Source organism: Pristiophorus japonicus, chromosome 24 (genome assembly GCF_044704955.1).
Source record: "Pristiophorus japonicus isolate sPriJap1 chromosome 24, sPriJap1.hap1, whole genome shotgun sequence".
NCBI lineage: Eukaryota > Metazoa > Chordata > Chondrichthyes > Pristiophoridae > Pristiophorus > Pristiophorus japonicus.
The window spans coordinates 12,248,616-12,268,850 of NC_092000.1; the positions used below are offsets into that span (position 1 = coordinate 12,248,616).

General features: G+C 46.4%; 1 protein-coding gene across 3 annotated transcripts in view; it reads right to left on the reverse strand.

Moving 5' to 3' along the window:
* The window catches only part of LOC139237934 (zinc finger SWIM domain-containing protein 5-like), a 122,183-nt gene that overhangs the window by 25,125 nt on the left and 76,823 nt on the right, over positions 1-20,235 (reverse strand). For 2 of the 3 annotated variants that reach the window (XM_070867253.1, XM_070867255.1), the window contains 5 exons: positions 14,309-14,497; positions 6,537-6,698; positions 5,139-5,285; positions 3,539-3,676; positions 1,801-2,061 (listed from right to left, as the gene is read on the reverse strand). In XM_070867253.1, the coding sequence (XP_070723354.1) occupies positions 1,801-2,061; positions 3,539-3,676; positions 5,139-5,285; positions 6,537-6,698; positions 14,309-14,497 (897 nt within the window). The remainder of the gene's footprint in view (positions 1-1,800; positions 2,062-3,538; positions 3,677-5,138; positions 5,286-6,536; positions 6,699-14,308; positions 14,498-20,235) is intronic. The other variant, XM_070867254.1, reaches the window with a different exon arrangement.

Consider the following 20,235-nt stretch of genomic DNA (forward strand, 5'->3'; position numbering starts at 1 on the left):
GGGTTACGCCTTCAACACTGATCCGCATTGCGCACAAGAGCGTAAGCCTCCATTCCGGGTTGTTGGCCTCAATCTCCAACGTACACAGCAGTGTGCGAGGAGAAAAAAAACAAGTTACTGGATGAACTGCACAAGCTTGTGAGATAAAAGCAGAAAATGCTGGAAATGCTCAGCAGGTCAGGCACAGCATCTGTGGAGAGAAACAGAAACATTAACTCTGCTTCTCTCGCCACAGATGCTGCCTGACCTGCTGAGTATTTCCGGTCATCATTTCAGATTTCCAGCATCTGCAGTCATTTTCTTTTGGACAAGCTTCTTAAAAAGTTTGAACTGGATCGACAGGATTCTGAAAAAGCAAATGGTCCCTGAAGTTAGTTATTTTCACAATGTTTTTGCGACTGAAGAGATACCCCAAAAAAATAACTGATCCGACGAGGAGGAAACATTACTTTCCAACAGGGGGCGAGTTAATTCTTCAGCTGATGTATCCTTTCAGCATTGAAGAACCAGTCCAGGTTGAGAAAATATGGTTCAGTTTCTGGCCACGCAAATTTCATTGATGGTGAGAGCAGAAGACTCAAGAGAGAGATAGAGAGAAAAGATAAGTCAAAAGGGCAAACTACATTTTGAATGCTTACAAAACGTAGAGAGATGGACAGGGAAAGCTCTGCTGGCCCAGCGAGCCTGTCGATCACACAGTCATGATGCTTTCAGTATCACGATTCCCAACATCCCTCGCCCACTTCCCCCCGCCCCCCCCCAAACAGCAGTCTTCTTGGGAGAGGAAAATAAGCACGATAAAAACTCAAGGATAATTTCGGGAGGAAAAACAAAGGTTCCTCTCAGATACCCCCTAAAGCAAACGTTACCACTTTTAGCTTCAAAAACCAATTGTAGGTAAATATGGCACAGGGACATTTTGGACAAGCCAATTATTAAAGCTTTTTAAAAAAAAAAATATTAATACTGGCGGGCAATGTTCACTAATTTGTTTTTTCGGTGCATGGATCCTTTAACTGGCTGTGCGGCCCATTCAATCTTTGACGTACGCATAGTTATTTCCATTGAAAAGCCGGTGAGTGCCCTGTGCGGGACCTCCAGACTGGCATGCAGCCGGGCAACCCAGTGGGAACGTTGCTTGCAGCTCGGCTGCATCAGGCAACGCGCAGCTCATCGTTGAGCAGATGGGCCCCCTATTTCGATCTACAACCTGCGTCCGAGTTTGCCTTCAGTCGCTGCAGCAGTAATCGCCTCGGCGTCTCGAAGTTAAAGGAAGACGGGAAGAGAGGCCTGGGTTCCTAATCTTAGTCACCATTCACGGGGGGGGGGGCCCACCACTTAAAAAATTTCTCATCAGTCCTAAATGGCCAACATCTTATTCGGAGACTGTGACCCCTGGTTCTCGTCTTGCGAGCAGGAAGGAAACATCCTCCCTGCATCTACCCTGTAAGACCTCTGTATGTTTCAATGAGATCACTCTCTCACTACAGAATATAGGCCTAGTCTACTCAATCTCACCTCATAGGACAATCCCCGTGCACTCCGCCCATCCATCCCAGGAATCAGTCTGGTGAACGAGGTAGTGAAGGGGAACACACACAAAACTACTTTAGCAAAGAATGAAATCTTCAGAAAATGTCACGGGGGCGGGGGGGGAAGAGAGAGAGAGAGAGAGAGAGAGAGAGAGAGAGAGAGAGAGAGAGAGAGAGAGAGAGAGAGAGAGAGAGAGAGAGAGAGAGAGAGGGAGGGGGGAGGGAGAATTATTATTATTATTTTTTTAATTGAAAAAAGCATCTTTACCTTCCAGTAACAGGACTGCTTGCTTACGCAACACTTGAACTAGCCGTTCATCAAATTCCATTTGCGACAGCATCGATATAAGCTGCTCCTCATTGCGACAGACTTTGTCCTGAGCATAGAGCCCTTCTGGCATTAACCTCTGCTGCCCCAATCCGATTAGTGCCACCTCCAGTGCAAGGGCATAGTAGGACTCTCCGGTGTTGCTGCTGCCAGGAACCGCAAAGTGCTGATAGACCGGCTTCCGAATGTCAGTTATTGAATCTGAAAATAACAAAAGCATCCAATAAGCTGATCTAGTTACAGGTGGAATGTTTGAAAAAAAAAAAAATCAGTAAGAATGTTGTGGGTCGGGGAAAGCACAGAGAGGAGACAGGTAGACAATACATGGATAATGGTCACGGTGATTAAGGCCGAAGGTGCGTGTTTTTCTTTTAAAAATGGGATTCCCGACACTGGTTAGAATCACAGAATCCCACGGGGCCAAAAATAAACACACACACACACACACACACACCAACTCATTTAGTCATCATTAATCTGTGGCCCAGAGTATGATTCATTGCTCGAGGTAAGTTTAAGGATTTAACACTTCGAGTCTAAGTATTGCAGAGCATCAACCGAGTTCACACACAGGCTGCATTGGGCTTTCCCAACCAAAAATTTAACATAGTGTTAGCATCAATTACATCATGTTGGCAGAGCTGGGTTAATATATTTCAGAGCACAGGTCAGCTCCCCATGACAATCAATACTTTGCTTACACCCATTGCACTCTCTCCTGTTAAGGGAATTCCAATCAGCTGCTGCTACAAACCTTTTCCCTGTACAATATAAAGATTGGGAGTTGGAAGAGTTTAGTGGTGTTGCAAGACTTTGGCCACTTTATCACATCAAATTACAGGGTAAGAAAATAAAGCAATTACTAAGTACACAATTTTCTGCTTCGCAGTTTTGCGTCACCAACACAATAGTAAATTGCTTTTCAGTGAATTACTGGAAAAGTAATCGGGATTGGATTACACTGGATCATTCCCAAATCAGTTATTGTAAAATCTAGTACACTTGCTACAGTTATAACCATATGGACAGCCCCTACACACCCCAACCGTGGCTCAGTGGGCAGCACTCTCGCCTCCGAGTCAGAAGGTTGTGGGTTCAAGTCCTACTCCAGAGACTTAGGCACAAAAATATAGGCCGACACTCCCAAAGCAGTGTTGCACTGTCGGAGGTGACGTCTTTCAGATGAGACGTTAAACCGAGGCCCCGTCTGCCCTCTCAGGTGGACCTAAAAGATCCCACGGCACAATTTTGGAAGAAGAGCAGGTGGAGTTATCCCCGGTGCCCTGGCCAATATTTATCCCTCAAATCAACATAAAAAAAAAAAGATTATCTGGTCATCACCACAGTGCTGTTTGTGGGAGCTGACTTGCAAATTGGCTGCCGCGTTTCCCACATTATAAGTGGAGTGACTACACCCCAAAAAGTACTTCATTGGCTGTAAAACACAGACATCTGGTGGTCGTGAAAGGTGCTATATAAATGCAAATCTTTCTTTTCCCATCAGGAGTAAAAATATCAGTTTTCTCCAAAACCCACACACCTCCTGCCTCACCCACCGCCAGGGCCAATTGTCATAACTCAACTGCTGTCTTGGCTGTAAGCAGCTAACTGCACAGAAGAGGAACTGAAGCCACGTCTTTAATCAGATTCCCTGAAAAGAAAATATTGGAGCACTTACCGGTGAATAGAACAGAGCTCTCGTCCTCCATTTTACACGCTTCAAGCAAGGTTCTGCACAAACACCCAATCGGATCCAGAGGATGGCCGACCCAACCTTCCAGATTTGCAATGGTCGTTGCACCTTTTTGTAACAACTCTGAAAAATAAGAGGTGGTGTTAAAATACATCCTTATTCTTGCCATGCAGCCTCGAGACCAGAGTCTGATGCTTGTTCAATACATCGGTGTATAAAATTAATCAGGGGCCTGGATAGAGTGGGTGGAAGGACCCATTTCCCTTAGAGGGGGCAATAACCAGGGGGCATAGATTTGAAGTGGCATGGTGGCATGTTTAGATTGATTTTTCACCCAGAGGGTGGTGGGGGTCTGAAACTCGCTGCCTGAACGGGTGGTAGAGGCAGAAACCCTCACCGCATTTAAAAAGTACTTGGGTATGCGAAGTGCTGTAACCTGCAGGGCTACGGACCGAGAGCTGGAAAGTGGGATTAGGCTGGATAGCTCCCTTGTCGGCCGGCACGGACACGATGGGCCGAAATGGCCTCCTCCTGTGCTGTAAATTTCTATGATTCTATAAAATGCATACAACATTATCAAGCCTCATCCATCGAACTCTAATTCCCCAGATGGGAAAAAGGTGAAAATTTCCTTTTTTTTTTAAAAAAAAAAGCTTATCGCATCTCTCAAACATCCCAAAGCACTTATATGAAATAAACTGCTTTAAAATAAGTTACATTTTTCCCCATTTTCTTTGCAAGGAAACTTAAAGACTTAAGACAACCAGGAACTTAGTACACATCATAGGCGATCCCTCGTATCGAGGATGACTTGCTTCCACGCCAAAAAGGGATGAGTTCGCAGGTGTTTCAACGAAGGACCTAATATTCCAGATCCCGAACTACATCCTGAAAGGTGGAAGATGCCTGTGCGTGGATTTTTTTTTAAACGTGTGGTGGCCGTTGCACACCAGCCACCACACGGACTTGACAGAACTAGGCCTTCATCCAGTGGCAAGGGTTAACCAGGACGACTGGAGATCAGCTCTGCTGCACGGACCTAGTGCGCGCACATATCGCAGTGTGAGCTGGGCCCGTGCTGCCCCTGGGCCCTCGGCTCTCCTGGGCCCCGATCAATAAGTCCATATACACATCATCAACCGTGCTAACCTCATCAAACCTCTCCCTTACTTCAAAGAAATCAATCAAGTTAGTCAAAAACAATTTGCCTTTAACAAATCTTTTCATTCATTAGCCCATTCTTTTCCAAATATCAATTAAGAGCAGCGAGGCCCCAGATCACCGCGACCTCAGGTAAGCACCTCCCCGCCACAGGCAGCTTAAAGACAGTGGAGGCGGCTATATACTCCAGGGAGCAGCCCACTTCGTCGCTTAGTACACATGGGTTTGGTAAGCTGCCAATTGAGATATTAGAAACTTTTCCCACTATGCAAGTTGGCAATGGTTTAAGAAGCCACCATGATCAAAACCAAAAAGCAAATCTACACGCCAATTTTTCAGCCGCCCACGAGACGTGGTGAGATTTGTGCCACCCTGCAGGGACCCAAAGACCACCCCACCCCTCCACCACGTAGCCTGCCCTTACCCTTCTTCTGCTGCTTATACGTTTCCAGTTGACGCCTCTTCTGCAATCGGAGGGTGTTGACGATTGCAACAGCCAAACGAAGAGCTTCCCTGGGGTACCCGTGCGATCTCAACGCATCCACTCTGGCACAAGCAGTTGGTACATGCTCTAGAAAATTAGTGGGAATTTCAAAAATAAAATCAATCTTCAGTTCAAAAAAATATCGGCTGCTTAAATTTACTTTTACAGAAGCTGAATTTCTAGTTATATTTGGGAGTACATTTATACGGTGTGGCGGTGGTGGAAAGAGGAGACAAGAAAAGCAAGAGAAGTTGCAGCATTTGACATGAAAAAGTAAATCAAAGAAGTTTCGGCAAAGTAACGGAAGCTTCCCACAGCCACTTGCTTCCGGAGAGTGCGCAGCTGGGATCTGGAATGTCTCCCAAAGCCAAAACGTCTTGTTCTCATCATGCTCGTGTAAACAGGACCGGAATATATATAAAAAATAAACCACAATGTCTGTACCTGACCAAGCAGAAGCACCAAGCAGAGACTGCAAGGCAGGTTAAATCCCTCCCTCCCCCTTGCACTCTGCTAAACTTGGTTTTGGACACACTGAGGACTGGTGAGCTGCAGTAGTGGCTGGGCACCACTTTGAGGGGGAGGGGGGGGGGGGGAGCACAGGGAGTCTTCACCGGGATACTAAGATGTATTTCCTGGCAAGTGAGCAGGAGATATTAGCAGCGACCGCATTGACTGTGGGAGCAGGAGAAACTGGGGGGGGTTGGGGGAAGAGGAAAGAGTAAACTAAAGAAGAAATATAAAACACATGCACCATTAAATTCAACAATTTCTCTTGGCAAACTTAATGCTTAACTTCTGCCTTGGCCACATTATATATTAAAACAAATGGTCACTTGAGTATCCAATATAATTCAGTTGCTTACAACATGCACAAAGGCTGTCAACATGAACAACAAGTACTCGGGATCTGTGTGCAGCCACAGATGTCTTATTTTCCTTAATGGTTAACTACCAACTCTAACAGTCTGGTATATATTTGTGGAGGGGAGGAGAGAGAGAGTGAGCGAGCGCAGGGGAGCGAGAGAGCGAGGGAGAGAGAGAGAGAGAGCGAGAGACTAAATTATTCTTTTAAGAACAGATATTCTCCTGGGAAATTAATCTCCTTTTGACAACTCGTTAGCAGTATTCTTGAAATTGTCCAGCAGTGTCAAATAAATCCTAGTTATTTGACCCCATTTGCTGAGTGACATGTAGGTATGGATGCAGATAACCTTTCCTGGTACACTTCTGATATTGCAAAGTCCCAAGTAGCCCCCGACACAATGCGTTACCGTGCCACTGGGGATGAAGAAAGTGTAATGTTATATGGATATCCCGCAACAATCTTCTACCCACCGAGCCACAGGGGCCGTCCCTGGGAGTCGAAGAGTGACCGATCTCCGTCTCTCCACTGGTTTGTATAGTTGTCACTGCTGATGATCTTGCGAAGGTGACAGTCTTTCCAGTCTAGACTGCAGGCTTCTATTGCACGCACGAAAACCGTTCTCCGTAATCCTACTGGAAATGAAAAATATTTCTTTCACTGTTCCGGAATTTGGTGCATTATCTCGCAGCCACTCGATGCACATTACAATCACAAACACGGGGCAACTGCACACACTGGGTACGGTGGCATAGTGGTTATGTTACTGGACCAGTAATCCAGAGGCCTGGACTAATGATCCAGAGACACGAGTTCAAATCCCACCACGGCAGTTAATTAAATAAATCTGGAATAAAAAGCAGTAATGGTGACCATTAAACTAGCGGATTGTTGGAAAAACCCAACTAATGTCCTTTAGGGAAGGCAATCTGCCGTCCTTACCCGGTCTGGCCCATGTGTGACTCCGGACCCACAGCAAGGTGGTTGACTCCTAACTGCCCTCTGAAATGGCCCAGCGAGACACTCAGTTGTACCAAACCGTTACGACAAAGCCAGCAGTGTGGGAGCACCTTCACCAGAAGGATTGCTACACCACCGTCTCATGGGCAATAAATGCCAGCCTTGCCAGTGACGCACACATCTAATTAACTCCACAGACCACACAATAATGGGATCGTGAAGATTTATCATTCCAAAATCTGTCTACATTTCTGCAAATTCAAACACTGCGATTTTAATTTACAAAATAAATCTTCATTTGGTCTCTTCCCTCTCCCCAAGGGCCCACCAATGCAACACAAAGCCACACAGTCTGGAATGACATCGAGTTTACTGCTCAGAAATAGAGAAATTGGCCCAACTGCTCTATGCCGGTGTTTTAGGACTGAGATGAAGAGAAAGTTCTTCAAAGGGTTGTGAATCTTTGAAATACTCTACCCTCGAGAGCTGTGGATGCTGGGTCGTTGATTATATTCAAGACACAGATAAGTGGATTTTTGGATATTAAAGGGATATGGCCAACATCCCCTGTAAGCTGCACTACCTCCTGTGTGGCCTGCTTTCCCCCTATAGGCAGCCAAGTCACATTATTGTGCACGCACGGTACCGACAATGTAAAGGCCGGTGAGCGGCCTGCACGGGACCTTGCAGATGAGTGCTCGGCCACACAGCTTAGCGTGAACATTGATGGGGATAGTGCGGGAAGCTGCACTTGAAGTAGACGATCAGCCATGATCTGATTGAATGTCGGAGCAGGCTCGGAGGGCCGAATGGCCTGCTCATGTTATGTTCTCATGTCCCACACGAGCCTCCTCCCGACTTACTTCATCTCAAACTGTCAGCATATCCTTCTATTCATTTCTCCTTCACGTACATATCTATGCTTCTCCTTAAATATCTCAGTTTCGATCCCACCTCTGTTCAGAGTTAGTGAATCTCAGATGGGGCAATGGTTGGGCTGCGACAATGGTCCTCAGTGCTCCCGGGACCTGGAAAGGCACTAAAAAGTAGCCCAAGGGTTCCTACTTCGGATACGTATCCAATGAGTCCTGGTGTGGGTGCGCTGGCCCAAAACAGGTTCGCTCCAACTATTGTTGTTCGTTATACCAAACAGCATCACAGCGGCTGGAGCAGTTCGCAGGGCAACGCTCACCCTCAGAATTAAAATAACCTTGTGAATGCCGCCTAGGCTCACGCTGGAAGAGTGGACACTTGGGCAAGGTACAAGGGGTGTGGGGAAAACACAAGAACACATCTTAAATTAGGAGCAGGTCATTCGGCCCTTCGAACCTGCTCCACCATTCAATATTTTTAAAAAAGGAGGGAGAGAGAAAACAGGGAATTATAGACCGGTCAGCCTGACATCGGTAGTGGGTAAAATGATGGAATCAATTATTAAGGATGTCATAGCAGTGCATTTGGAAAGAGGTGACATGATAGGTCCAAGTCAGCATGGATTTGTGAAAGGGAAATCATGCTTGACAAATCTTCTGGAATTTTTTGAGGATGTTTCCAGTAGAGTGGATAAGGGAGAACCAGTTGATGTGGTATATTTGGACTTTCAGAAGGCTTTCGACAAGGTCCCACACAAGAGATTGATGTGCAAAGTTAGAGCACATGGGATTGGGGGTAGTGTACTGACATGGATTGAGAACTGGTTGTCAGACAGGAAGCAAAGAGTAGGAGTAAATGGGTACTTTTCAGAATGGCAGGCAGTGACTAGTGGGGTACCGCAAGGTTCTGTGCTGGGGCCCCAGCTGTTTACACTGTACATTAATGATTTAGATGAGGGGATTAAATGTAGTATCTCCAAATTTGCGGATGACACTAAGTTGGGTGGCAGTGTGAGCTGCGAGGAGGATGCTGTGAGGCTGCAGAGCGACTTGGATAGGTTAGGTGAGTGGGCAAATGCATGGCAGATGAAGTATAATGTGGATAAATGTGAGGTTATCCACTTTGGTGGTAAAAACAGAGAGACAGACTATTATCTGAATGGTGACAGATTAGGAAAAGGGGAGGTGCAAAGAGACTTGGGTGTCATGGTACATCAGTCATTGAAGGTTGGCATGCAGGTGCAGCAGGCGGTTAAGAAAGCAAATGGCATGTTGGCCTTCATAGCAAGGGGATTTGAGTACAGGGGCAGGGAGGTGTTGCTACAGTTGTACAGGGCATTGGTGAGGCCACACCTGGAGTATTGTGTACAGTTTTGGTCTCCTAACCTGAGGAAGGACATTCTTGCTATTGAGGGAGTGCAGCGAAGGTTCACCAGACTGATTCCCGGGATGGCGGGACTGACCTATCAAGAAAGACTGGATCAACTGGGCTTGTATTCACTGGAGTTCAGAAGAATGAGAGGGGACCTCTTAGAAACATATAAAATTCTGACAGGGTTAGACAGGTTAGATGCAGGAAGAATGTTCCCAATGTTGGGGAAGTCCAGAACCAGGGGTCACAGTCTAAGGATAAGGGGTAAGCCATTTAGGACCGAGATGCGGAGGAACTTCTTCACCCAGAGAGTGGTGAACCTGTGGAATTCTCTACCACAGAAAGTTGTTGAGGCCAATTCACTAAATATATTCAAAAAGGAGTTAGATGAGGTCCTTACTGCTAGGGGGATCAAGGGGTATGGCGAGAAAGCAGGAATGGGGTACTGAAGTTGAATGTTCAGCCATGAACTCATTGAATGGCGGTGCAGGCTAGAAGGGCCGAATGGCCTACTCCTGCACCTATTTTCTATGTTTCTATGTTTCTATATCATGGCTGGTCTTCTGCCTCAACTCGATTTCCCCGCACTATCCCCATATCCCTCAATTCCCTTCATATCCAAAAACCTATTGATCTCGGTCTTGAATATGCTCAATGACCGAGCATCCATAGCCCTCTGGGGTAGAGAATTCCAACGATTCACCACTCAGTGAAGAAGTTTCTCCTCATCTCAGTCCGAAATGGCCGACCCCTTATTCTGAGACTGTGACCCCCCTGGTTCTAGACTCTGCAGCCAGAGGAAACATCCTCCCTGCATCTACCCTGTCAAGCCCTGTAAGAAGTTTGTATGTTTCAATGAGATCGCCTCTCATTCTTCTAAACTCGAGGGAATATAGGCCTAGTCTAGTCCATCTCTCCTCATAGGACAATTCCCTCATCCCACGAATCAGTCTGGTGAGCCTTCATTGCACTCCCTCACCTAAGGGGCTGACACCCAAGCAGGGTCTGCATCTTCAAGACAAGGGAGAAAAAGTTTAAAAAATAAAACTCGTTTATTGTTTTTTGGGAGTTACCAAACACTCCCAGGGTAGATACAGCATGGGGTTAGATACAGTAAAGCTCCCTCTGCACTGTCCCATCACACATTCCCAGGGCAGGTACAGCACAGATTAGATGCAGAGCAAAGCTGCCTCTACACTGTCCCATCAAACACCCCATTTGCTCAGCAAGAGCGGGAGATTTGCAGACTGCTCTCAGATTTCCAACACTGCTCTGGAACTGACTTATCGGGGAGCTGGGGGGTCAGTTCATCACCGAGTTTCTCTCCCACCAAGCAGGAACCTGTTGTTCTTAAATGGAATGCTCGAGATGACAAATTTATCATGTGGGGCTTGGTAGTTGCCAACCTATGCCCTGCCACTCCCTGGTGTGAATCACGTATAATCAAATGCAACTATAAACTTATCCTGGCTCTTAACTGCTGCAACGCTCGGCAGAGTGCCACTCCGTACAGCGGGCCCCCCCCCCCCCACCACCCCTACAAGCAGGCCATCAGACGTGGCTGCCGCCGCGAAGGCAGGGGGCTCCAAGTCTGTTGCGACCCCAGCAAGCCGAGCTCTCCGCATGCATGCACTTGCCGGCCTTGCAGTTCTCGGGGAGCTGGCCTGTACAAACCTGCCCGTGACATGTTGTATTTCCAGTGCTCCAAGCCTGCCTCGCAGACGAGGTGGGAGGGGAGCAAGTCTGGAGCAGGAGAGGCAGCGCCGGCATCTCACAAAACCACCTTCACTGGAAACTGTTCCACAGCATCAATCAAGTAGGTTTCGACAGAGCAGAACTAACTGCATTTTTACTGTATTTAGCAATCTCGACCATCTACTCCCATTGACTCGAGTTACTTTGAAACCTGAAAACTGTAACCATGAGAAAGTGCTAGTAACAAAGTTCAAACATTTTCACGAACTACAATCATATTTAAACAGAGCCCAACGTTGACTGAATTTTTTTTCAATATATAAACTTCCCAAAGTAAAGTGCAGAAACAATATCCCCAGCGCCAAAGGTTTGTTACAAAACAAGCTGCAAAGTAATCGTGGGGAAAAGATACCTGAATTCGAAGCAGACTAAATAGTCACCTTATTTATTTAAGGAGGGATGTCCTTGCATTGGACGCAGTTCAGTGAAGGTTCATGAGGTTGGATTGTGGGGTTGTCTGATGAGGAAAGGTTGAGCAGGTTGAGCCTGTACTCATTGGAGTTTAGCAGAATGAGAGGTGATCTTATTGAAACGTATAAGATTCTGAGGGGGCTCAACAGGTAGATGCAGTAAGGATGTTTCCCCTCGAAAATCTAGAACTAGGGGGCATAGTTTCAGAATAAGGGGTCGCCCATTTAAAACAGAGATGAGGAGGAATTTCTTCGCTTTGAGGGTTGTAAATCTGTGGAATTCTCTGCCCCAGAGAGCTGTGGCGATTGGGTCAGTGAATATATTCAAAGTGTGGACAGATTTTTGAACGATAAGGGAGTCAAGTGTTATGGGGAGTGGGCAGGGAAAGATCAGGTCAGCCATGATCTTATTGAAATGGCAGAGCAGGCTTGAGGGGCCGAATGGCCAACTCCTGCTCCTATTTCTTACGTTATGTTCTTATTGCTGTACAGGAATGTAAAGTGAGAAAGGGCCAGTTAATCCAGAGTCCACATTGCATCACGGACAACTTCTCACCACCCCTCCCACCCAACTTGTTGAATCTCTACTTTTAAGCGGCGTGAAGCTCTTTCCCCTACTGCCTCAGTCAATAACCCGCAATCCCACTTCTCAATAAAGCCAATTCCCTTTCAAAATGGTCAGCTTGTCCCAAATCATCCACCTTCTCTAGAAGCCTGCTCCACAGCTGCTGGGAACAGGGAAATCATTCTTGAAAGGCTTGCAAATTTAGTACTCTATGTTCACTGTCCCAGGTTGAAATTTTTTTTTTTTTTTTTGCTTGAACCTCACCTACCCATCCACCACCGGCACACTGTGGCTGCACAGTGTGTACCATCTACAAGAGGCACTCGCCAAGGCTTCTTCGACAGCACCTCACAAACCTGTGACCTCCACCACCTAGAAGGACAAGGGCAGCAGGGCACCCCATCCAAAGTTTCTCACCATTCAGACTTGGAAATATAATCGGCCATCGCTGGGTCAAAATCCTGGAACTCCCTCCCCCAACAGCACTGTGGGAGTACCTTCACCACACGGACTGCAGCGGTTCAAGGTGGCGGCTCACCACCACCTTTGAGGGCAATTAGGGATGGGCAATAAATGCCGGCCTTGCCAGTGACGTCCACATCCCGGAAGCGGATATAAAAAATCTGCACCTTTCATTTTAATGCCCAGTGATGTGTCACCCCTCAGTCTTTTCATCAGTTAATACAAAGTTGGCAATTGAGGCTTTTTTCAGGAATGTAGCCGCTCATGGCCTACAATAGTTCTGGGTCGCACTTCCAAACCTTTGCTAATGCAGGTAGCTGCACCATTTAACTCTCATCAGCTTCACGTGTTCAGACTTGCAATTCAATGGCTTATAAATGCACCCCATTAGCTTCACTGACAATAGAATAACTGGTAATGAACCATCTGCTTGTGTGAAGCACGCTAGCTCTTCCATAATGAGGTCGTCAATCTGGGCCAGGGGAGTGGTGCATGCTGGAAGTTCCAATTTGGCGGGTTACATGTCAAGTCTCCAGATTGTGCCACAAAAAAGGTGCCAAGTGGAGGAGATAGGCAGAGAGGAAGAACAGCTGTGCATCGAGCCACACTTGGGAACACCTCAAATCACCACCTTATCGGCTTGGTTCGAGCACTCGGTGGGAACCCAATCAGTACTTTACTTAAAATATAAATAGTACAAAGCACTGGGATAAACGGACACTGCCACAATGAGAGTCACTCATTGCTTTTCACTGCACAAAGGTTGGTAGAAGTTTGGAACTCTCTTCCACAAGCAGCAATTGATGAGCTAATTTTGAGAAGGATAGATTTTTGTTAACCGAAGGTACTAAGGGATATGGGGCAATGGCAAGTATATGGAGTTAGGTCGCAGATCAGCCATGATCTCCTTGAATAGAGAAACAGGCTCGAGGGGCTAAATGACCTCCTCCTGTTCCTTCAAAAAGACAGGTTTCCAGCAAGTGATAAGGGATTAAGGAGGTTATGGGGAGCAGGTAGGGAAGTGGACCTACTCCTGCTCCTATTTTTTATGTCCGTTTCTCAAACTAGGATGAAAATAACATCCATATTAACAAGTATTGCTCAGATGTGCCAGGCTTTGAGGTGAAGGGAGGAGGCAGAAGGGAGTGATGGGCAACAGGGATCTTGTCCCTAATAGTTATCAATCGACCCCTTTCTGGAAAACACGTGTGGCTATCCAGCTTAGCTGCAAATGGCCCCTCAGGCAAGTCAGTCCGCCAACACCAGGAATGACCACTGGGGTGAGATACTGAGAGGCATGGAGCGCATCTGTGGAACTGTTAAATGGCCATAGCTAAATGCCTTGGAGACAGGAACACATCACAACTTCACAACACTCTGCAAGAAATGCTCCCGCTAAGGATTGCGCGCACGGCCGGGCAGTAACCTGAAAGTTCCCACGCAGGCCGCTCATCGGCTTTTACACTGTAAATACCGCACCTGCAACAGAAATTTAAAGGGGACCGCGCATTGAACGAAACAGGCCACGCAGTACAAAACACAGCTTACAGGGAACATTGCCTCCAAGACTTGTGTTTGGAGAAGTGAAGAAGCAAAAAAAAGGAGCGGGGGCAAGTTTGAAACCATTTATCACTCTCAGTACTGAAATAAGCCACACACACACACACACACACACACACACACACACACACACACACACACACACACACACACACACACACACAAACTCAGTGTCTCCATTAACATTGTTACAAAGCCTCTGCAAGGTGGATAGGAAACGAAGACAAACATGCATGTTATGGCAATTTGTGTTTTTTGGAAAGTTCCAACTGAACAGCAGCCCAAGTACCTTGGTTTCGATTTGAGTTGTGTTGTATACCAGCGGTGATACTTGGGGTTTCGTTGACATGATTTCCATAGTTACCATCTTCTTGTGGGCAGACATCCATGTTGTTCCACTTCCTGAGCAGCTCGAGCCAGCCAGCTTTCTCCTCCGGCTTACAATGAGGGTTCAGTACGACACACACCCAGAGAGCACCTGTGGGAAGAGGGAGAAACCGGTAATTTAAAAAAAAAGTGACCAAAATAAACCTGAACCACTTTGGTGTTGCTGTGTAAACAATAGGGTGGGTGCAGCGCCCTGCCTCGGGGGGAAGTCTGTGGCCTCCTGCAACTTAGCCGGCTGGTTTGCTCAGCTGTTTGACATCAAAAAGATTCAAAGCAATAACTGGGCTGGCAATCACTAACCACAAATACACTTTCACATGACGTGCACTTTGAACGGGTAATGAAAGGACCAGCTCTTAGTTGCTTGGGCTGCCATTCCATCAGTGCAAAAATCTGGGACCGTGGTTGATACATCACCTCTCTCTCCCTACCATCACTCGGCAGCAAGACTCATTCAACAGGATTCTGAACAGGCATAGCAGCCGCAGTAATCTGAGTGTACTTCAGCTGTACATTTTATTGAGTTAGTCATAAGACTGAGTCACCAGCACTCCCTTTGCAGTGGCCGTGGTTTGACTATAGGAACGTTGCCAGAGAGCTGAAGCCGTGTCAGTTGTAAATTGGCAGTGTGTCCTCATCAACTCCGATTGTTGATATAAACCAAAGCTAGATTTCAAAGCCAATGTCTTTCAGTTCTAATGAGGTCATCGACATGAAACGTTAACCGTTTCTCTCTTCGCAGATGCTGCCCGACTGGCCGAGTGTTTTCCAGCACTTTTTTGCAAAATAAAAACAGTTTCTCTCGGTTGCTTCCTGCACTACTGCACAAATTTCCCCTCGCGACGGGGGAGGAACGTACCACTACCTCACCAACAGTACAGGCTTATTCTCGGGATTCCCACTCATAGAAACATAGAAAATAGGTGCAGGAGCAGGCCATTCGAGCCTGCACCACAATTCAATATCATGGCTGATCATTCCCTCAGTACCCTTTTCCTGCTTTCTCTCCATACCCCTTGATCCCCTTAGCCGTAAGGGCCATATCTAACTCCCTCTTGAATATATCCAATGAACTGGCATCAACAACTCTCTGCGGCAGGGAATCCCATAGGTTAACAACTCTCTGTGAAGACGTTTCTCCTCACCTCGGTCCTAAATGGCTTACCCCTTATCCTAAGACTGTGTCCCCTGGTTCTGGACTTCCCCAACATCGGGAACATTCTTCCCGCATCTAACCTGTCCAGTCCCGTCAGAATCATATACTTTTCTATGAGATCCCCTCTCATCCTTCTAAACTCGTGTATAAAGGCCCAGTTGATAGTCTCTCCTCATGTCAGTCCAGCCTTCCCTGGAATCAGTCTGGTGAATCTTCGCTGCACTCACTTAATAGCAAGAACGTCCTTCTTCAGATTAGGAGACCAAAACTGAACACAATATTCCAGGTGAGGTCTCACCAAGGCCCTGTACAACTGCAGTAAGACCTCCCTGCTCCTATACTCAAATTCCCTAGCTATGAAGGACAACATACCATTTGCCTTCTTCGTCGCCTGCTGTACCTGCATGCCAACTTTCAATGACTGATGAACCATGACACCCAGGTCTCGTTGCACCTCCCCTTTTCCTAATCTGCCATCATTCAGATAATATTCTACCTTTGTGTTATTGCCCCCAAATTGGATAACCTCACATTTATCCACATTATACCGCATCTGCCATGCATTTGCCCACTCACCTAACCTGTCCAAATCACCCTGCAGCCTCTTAGCGTCCTCCTCACCGCCACCCAGTTTAGTGTCATCTGCAAACTTGGAGATATTACACTCAATTCCTTCATCTACGTCATTAATATATATCGTAAAGAGCTGGGGTCCCAGCACTGAGCCCTGCGGCACTCCACTAGTCACTGCCTGCCATTCTGAAAAGGACCCATTTATCCTGACTCTCTGCTTCCTATCTGCCAACCAGTTCTCTATCCACGTCAGTACATTACCCCTAATACTCTGTGCTTTGATTTTGCACACCAATCTCGTGTGGGACCTTGTCAAAAGCCTTTTGAAAGTCCAACACAAACTGCCCCTTCTGCAGAGCAACCTCTATTCGGAGCATCATCATCATCATAGGCATTCCATCGGAATCAAGGAAGACTTGTTTCCACTCAATGAGTCCTTAGATGGCTGAACAGTCCAATAAGAGTGTCACAGTCCCCGTCACAGGTGGGACAGATAGTCGTTGAGGGAAAGGGTGGGTGGGACTGGTTTGCCGCACGCTCTTTCCGCTGCCTGCACTTGATTTCTGCATGCTCTCGGCGATGAGGCTCGAGGTGCTCAGCGCCCTCCCGGATGCACTTCCTCCACTTAGGGCGGTCTTTGGCCAGGGACTCCCAGTCGTCAGTGGGGATGTTTTGAGGGTGTCCTTGTAATGTTTCCTCTGCCCACCTTTGGCTCATTTGCCGTGAAGGAGTTCCGAGTGGAGCGCTTGCTTTGGGAGTCTCGTGTCTGGCATGTAAACGATGTGGCCTGCCCAGCGGAGCTGATCAAGTGTGGGACACTGAATCTCAACCACCACCAGAACGCCTTTCAACTTCAACTAACGCCAAAAGTCAAACAAGGTGCCTCAGCCCCTATATCAATTCTAGTGCCAGTAGTCTGGATGCGACAATACATTCTTCCTGCAAGCACCGTACAGGCAGGATGCGCAGCGATTTCATAAAGCTACGCATGGGAATATACATCTTGATGAACGACGATCTTAAAATATATGTGAATGCACAGTGGCTTCATAAAATGTACCATCTTGAAAATCTAATTTAAAATAAGCTTCATGTGCAGCTGCATGCCGCTCACTGGACATTTGCCCCATTCTTCACCTTACAGACAAGACACCCAGGTCATATAAACAACAATGAAGTGGCACGGGAGTGTATTGTGGACCAACTTGATGACAGAATCAAGGGTGACACACCAGTTCAGACGTTCGAAGGTGCAGTCTTCTAGAGGAGACTTAAACACAGGCTCGGTCTGCTCTCAGGTGGATGTGAAAGATCCCATGGTACTATTTCGAAGGAAAGTTCTCCCCAGTTTCTTGGTCAATATTTATTCCTCAACAAACACCACTTTATTTTTTAAAAAAAAGTCATTCTGGCCATTATCTCATTGCCGTTTGTGGGAGCTTGCAAATCGGCTGCCACATTTCCTACATTACAACAGTGATTAAACTTACAAGTACTTAATTCTTTCTTCTTTTTTCCTTTCTAATCAAGGATTTATTTTCATACAACGTTGCATTCCATTGTTAGGTGGAATATGTTTGCACCCTTGACACGGAAAAGCATGAAAGATTGTACTAAGCGCAGCATCAGCACACATTTACAAAAGCAGATAAATTTATCAGTGGGAGAGCCTGTGCACAAACATTTTTTTTTTTAAACTGGTTAACTTTGTCATCTGCATCGACCATCAGAGAAAGGATTACCCTGCCCTGATTGGGAAACTGGAGACATGGGGATAGACAAATAGTGGCTGCCTAATTTGAGCAAAAAGAAAAGAAAACTGTGGAGGAGTATTCACTGGACAGGTATGTAAAGCACAGAATGTGCCAGGTTAAAACTGGCTACAATTTGAAAACAGAGCGTTGCGTACAGATCTGGTCGCCATATTTAAAAAAGGATATCGAGGCACTGGAGTGAGTACAGAGAAGATTTACAAGGATGATACCAGAAATGCGAGGGGATACATATCAGGAAAGGATGGACACGCTGGGTCTCTTTTCTCTTGAAAAAAGAATGAGGGGTGACAGAATAGAAGTCTTTAAAATTATGAACAGTTTTGATAGAGTGAATAGAGAGAGAATGTTTCCACTTGTGGGGAACAACAATCAGAAGCCATCAATACAAGATTGTCACCATGAAATCCAATAGGGAATTCAGAGAGTGGTGAGAATGTGGAACTCACTACCACAGGGAATGGTTGAGGCGAATAGTATCGATGCATTTAAGGGGAGGCTGGACAAGCATGTGAGCGAGAAGGGAATAGAGGGTTACGCGGATAGATTTAGATGAGAAAATGGGAGGAGGCTCGAGTGGAGCATAAACGGTGGCATGGACTGGTTGAGCCGAATGGCCGGTTTCTGTGCTGTATATCCGATAGAACGTCTTGAATACCACGAATGGGCCCATTCCAGAACTGAGAAATTGAAGTAATGAAATTGATAAACAGGTAGTAAAATTAAGTCTGGTCTCTCAATCTCCTGTGCGGTCAGGGCGAGTTGGCAAGCGGAGGTCAAGCATGCCCACATGGGGCGTGGAGAAGAGGGGAGCAGAGTTGAAAAAACATGTCAGAATGGACAGCTGATGTAGCTGTTCGTGCCCTGCTCATACCCCACCCACTTCTCTCAAGACAACACAAACGGTGCCAGAAGACACTCAAAAACAAACTGGGGACAGGAAAAAGGGAACAAGGCTTGCTTCAGTGACATAAAACAGAGGAATACAAATATGCATTAAGTTTAATGGAACTTTTTCACAAGCTAAAAATGAAATTATAAGCAGCCTAGCAATGAACCAGATAGAGATTGGATGGGAAGAGAGTTGGGAAGGAAAAACGATTATGTTTTCCTAGGTTTCCTGTAGAACTATTTATTAATGTGAAACAAAAGTATTGCCAAGTGGCTTAAAAAACACGCCACGTTTATTTAAAGATAAACCCACCCCAATTAACTCATCGCCACCCCACCTCTCTTCAGTGCATTGATTCTTGGTTGGAATACAGTTCCAACATGTCTGGCTATTCAACTACAATTGGCATCACGCCCAAGCCAGATCAATCTTGCATCAGACCTCTGCACGCATGCATTTCTAACAGGGGATCACTAGACAGTGATCAGTAGAGGGAACCTCAAAATCCAGCGCAGAGCAGCGAGGATAATTGTAATACGGGTTCCAGTTCTGATCAGCTAAGGGTCAGGAGCCAGGGCCTCATTGGGCCTCACTGCTTTAAACCAACTGAGCAGTCAGGGCAGCCTCTGTGCATTCATCTCAACTTGCATGATTCAAACGTTAAAGCCTCCAAACGCAGTAACAGAAAATGCACAGGTCAAATCAGCTGAGAGATATTATTTCCCATTTTTCCATTTTAATCTGAGTGATAGTGAAACTGTGGGCACACCAGTAAACAGGAGCTCAGAACAAAGTTGGCATGGACTTGGCCGTTTCACAGGTGCCCCAGTGAGAGTGCACGTGTGTGACTGGTCTGATTTCAGCGACCAGTGGACACTGGTCAAAATGCAAAACACCTGCTGCAGCTTTGATTACACATGCAGACCGAGCTAAGCTGTCGATCAGCTCATTTTGCCGGGTGCCAACTCAATCTGCAATTTCAAGTTTGGCGACTGGGCTTTCCAAACAGGTTTCCTGGAAAACGAACTCAAGGTTTTGAAGTTCTGACTTGCGATCCAGGTACTGAAAAAGTAGAACAGTACAGACTGAAGATGGCGAAGGCATGGACGAGGGTTTCAGCTGCAGGTAGGCCAAGGCAGGATCGGAGGCAGATGATAGCACTTTAGTACAAAGGTGGAAGTACAGAGGTCTTTGCGATAGAAAAACAGACTTGGATTTATATAGTGCCTTTCATGACCACCGGATGTCTCAAAGTGCTTTCCAGCCAATTAAGTACTTTTGGAGTGTAGTCACTATTGTAATGTGGGAAACGTGGCAGCCAATTTGCATACTCCTACAAACAGCAATGTGATAATGACCAGATTGCTATGTTGATTGAGGCCAGGAACACCAGGGATAACTCCCCTGCTCTTCAAAATAGTGCCGTGGGATCTTTT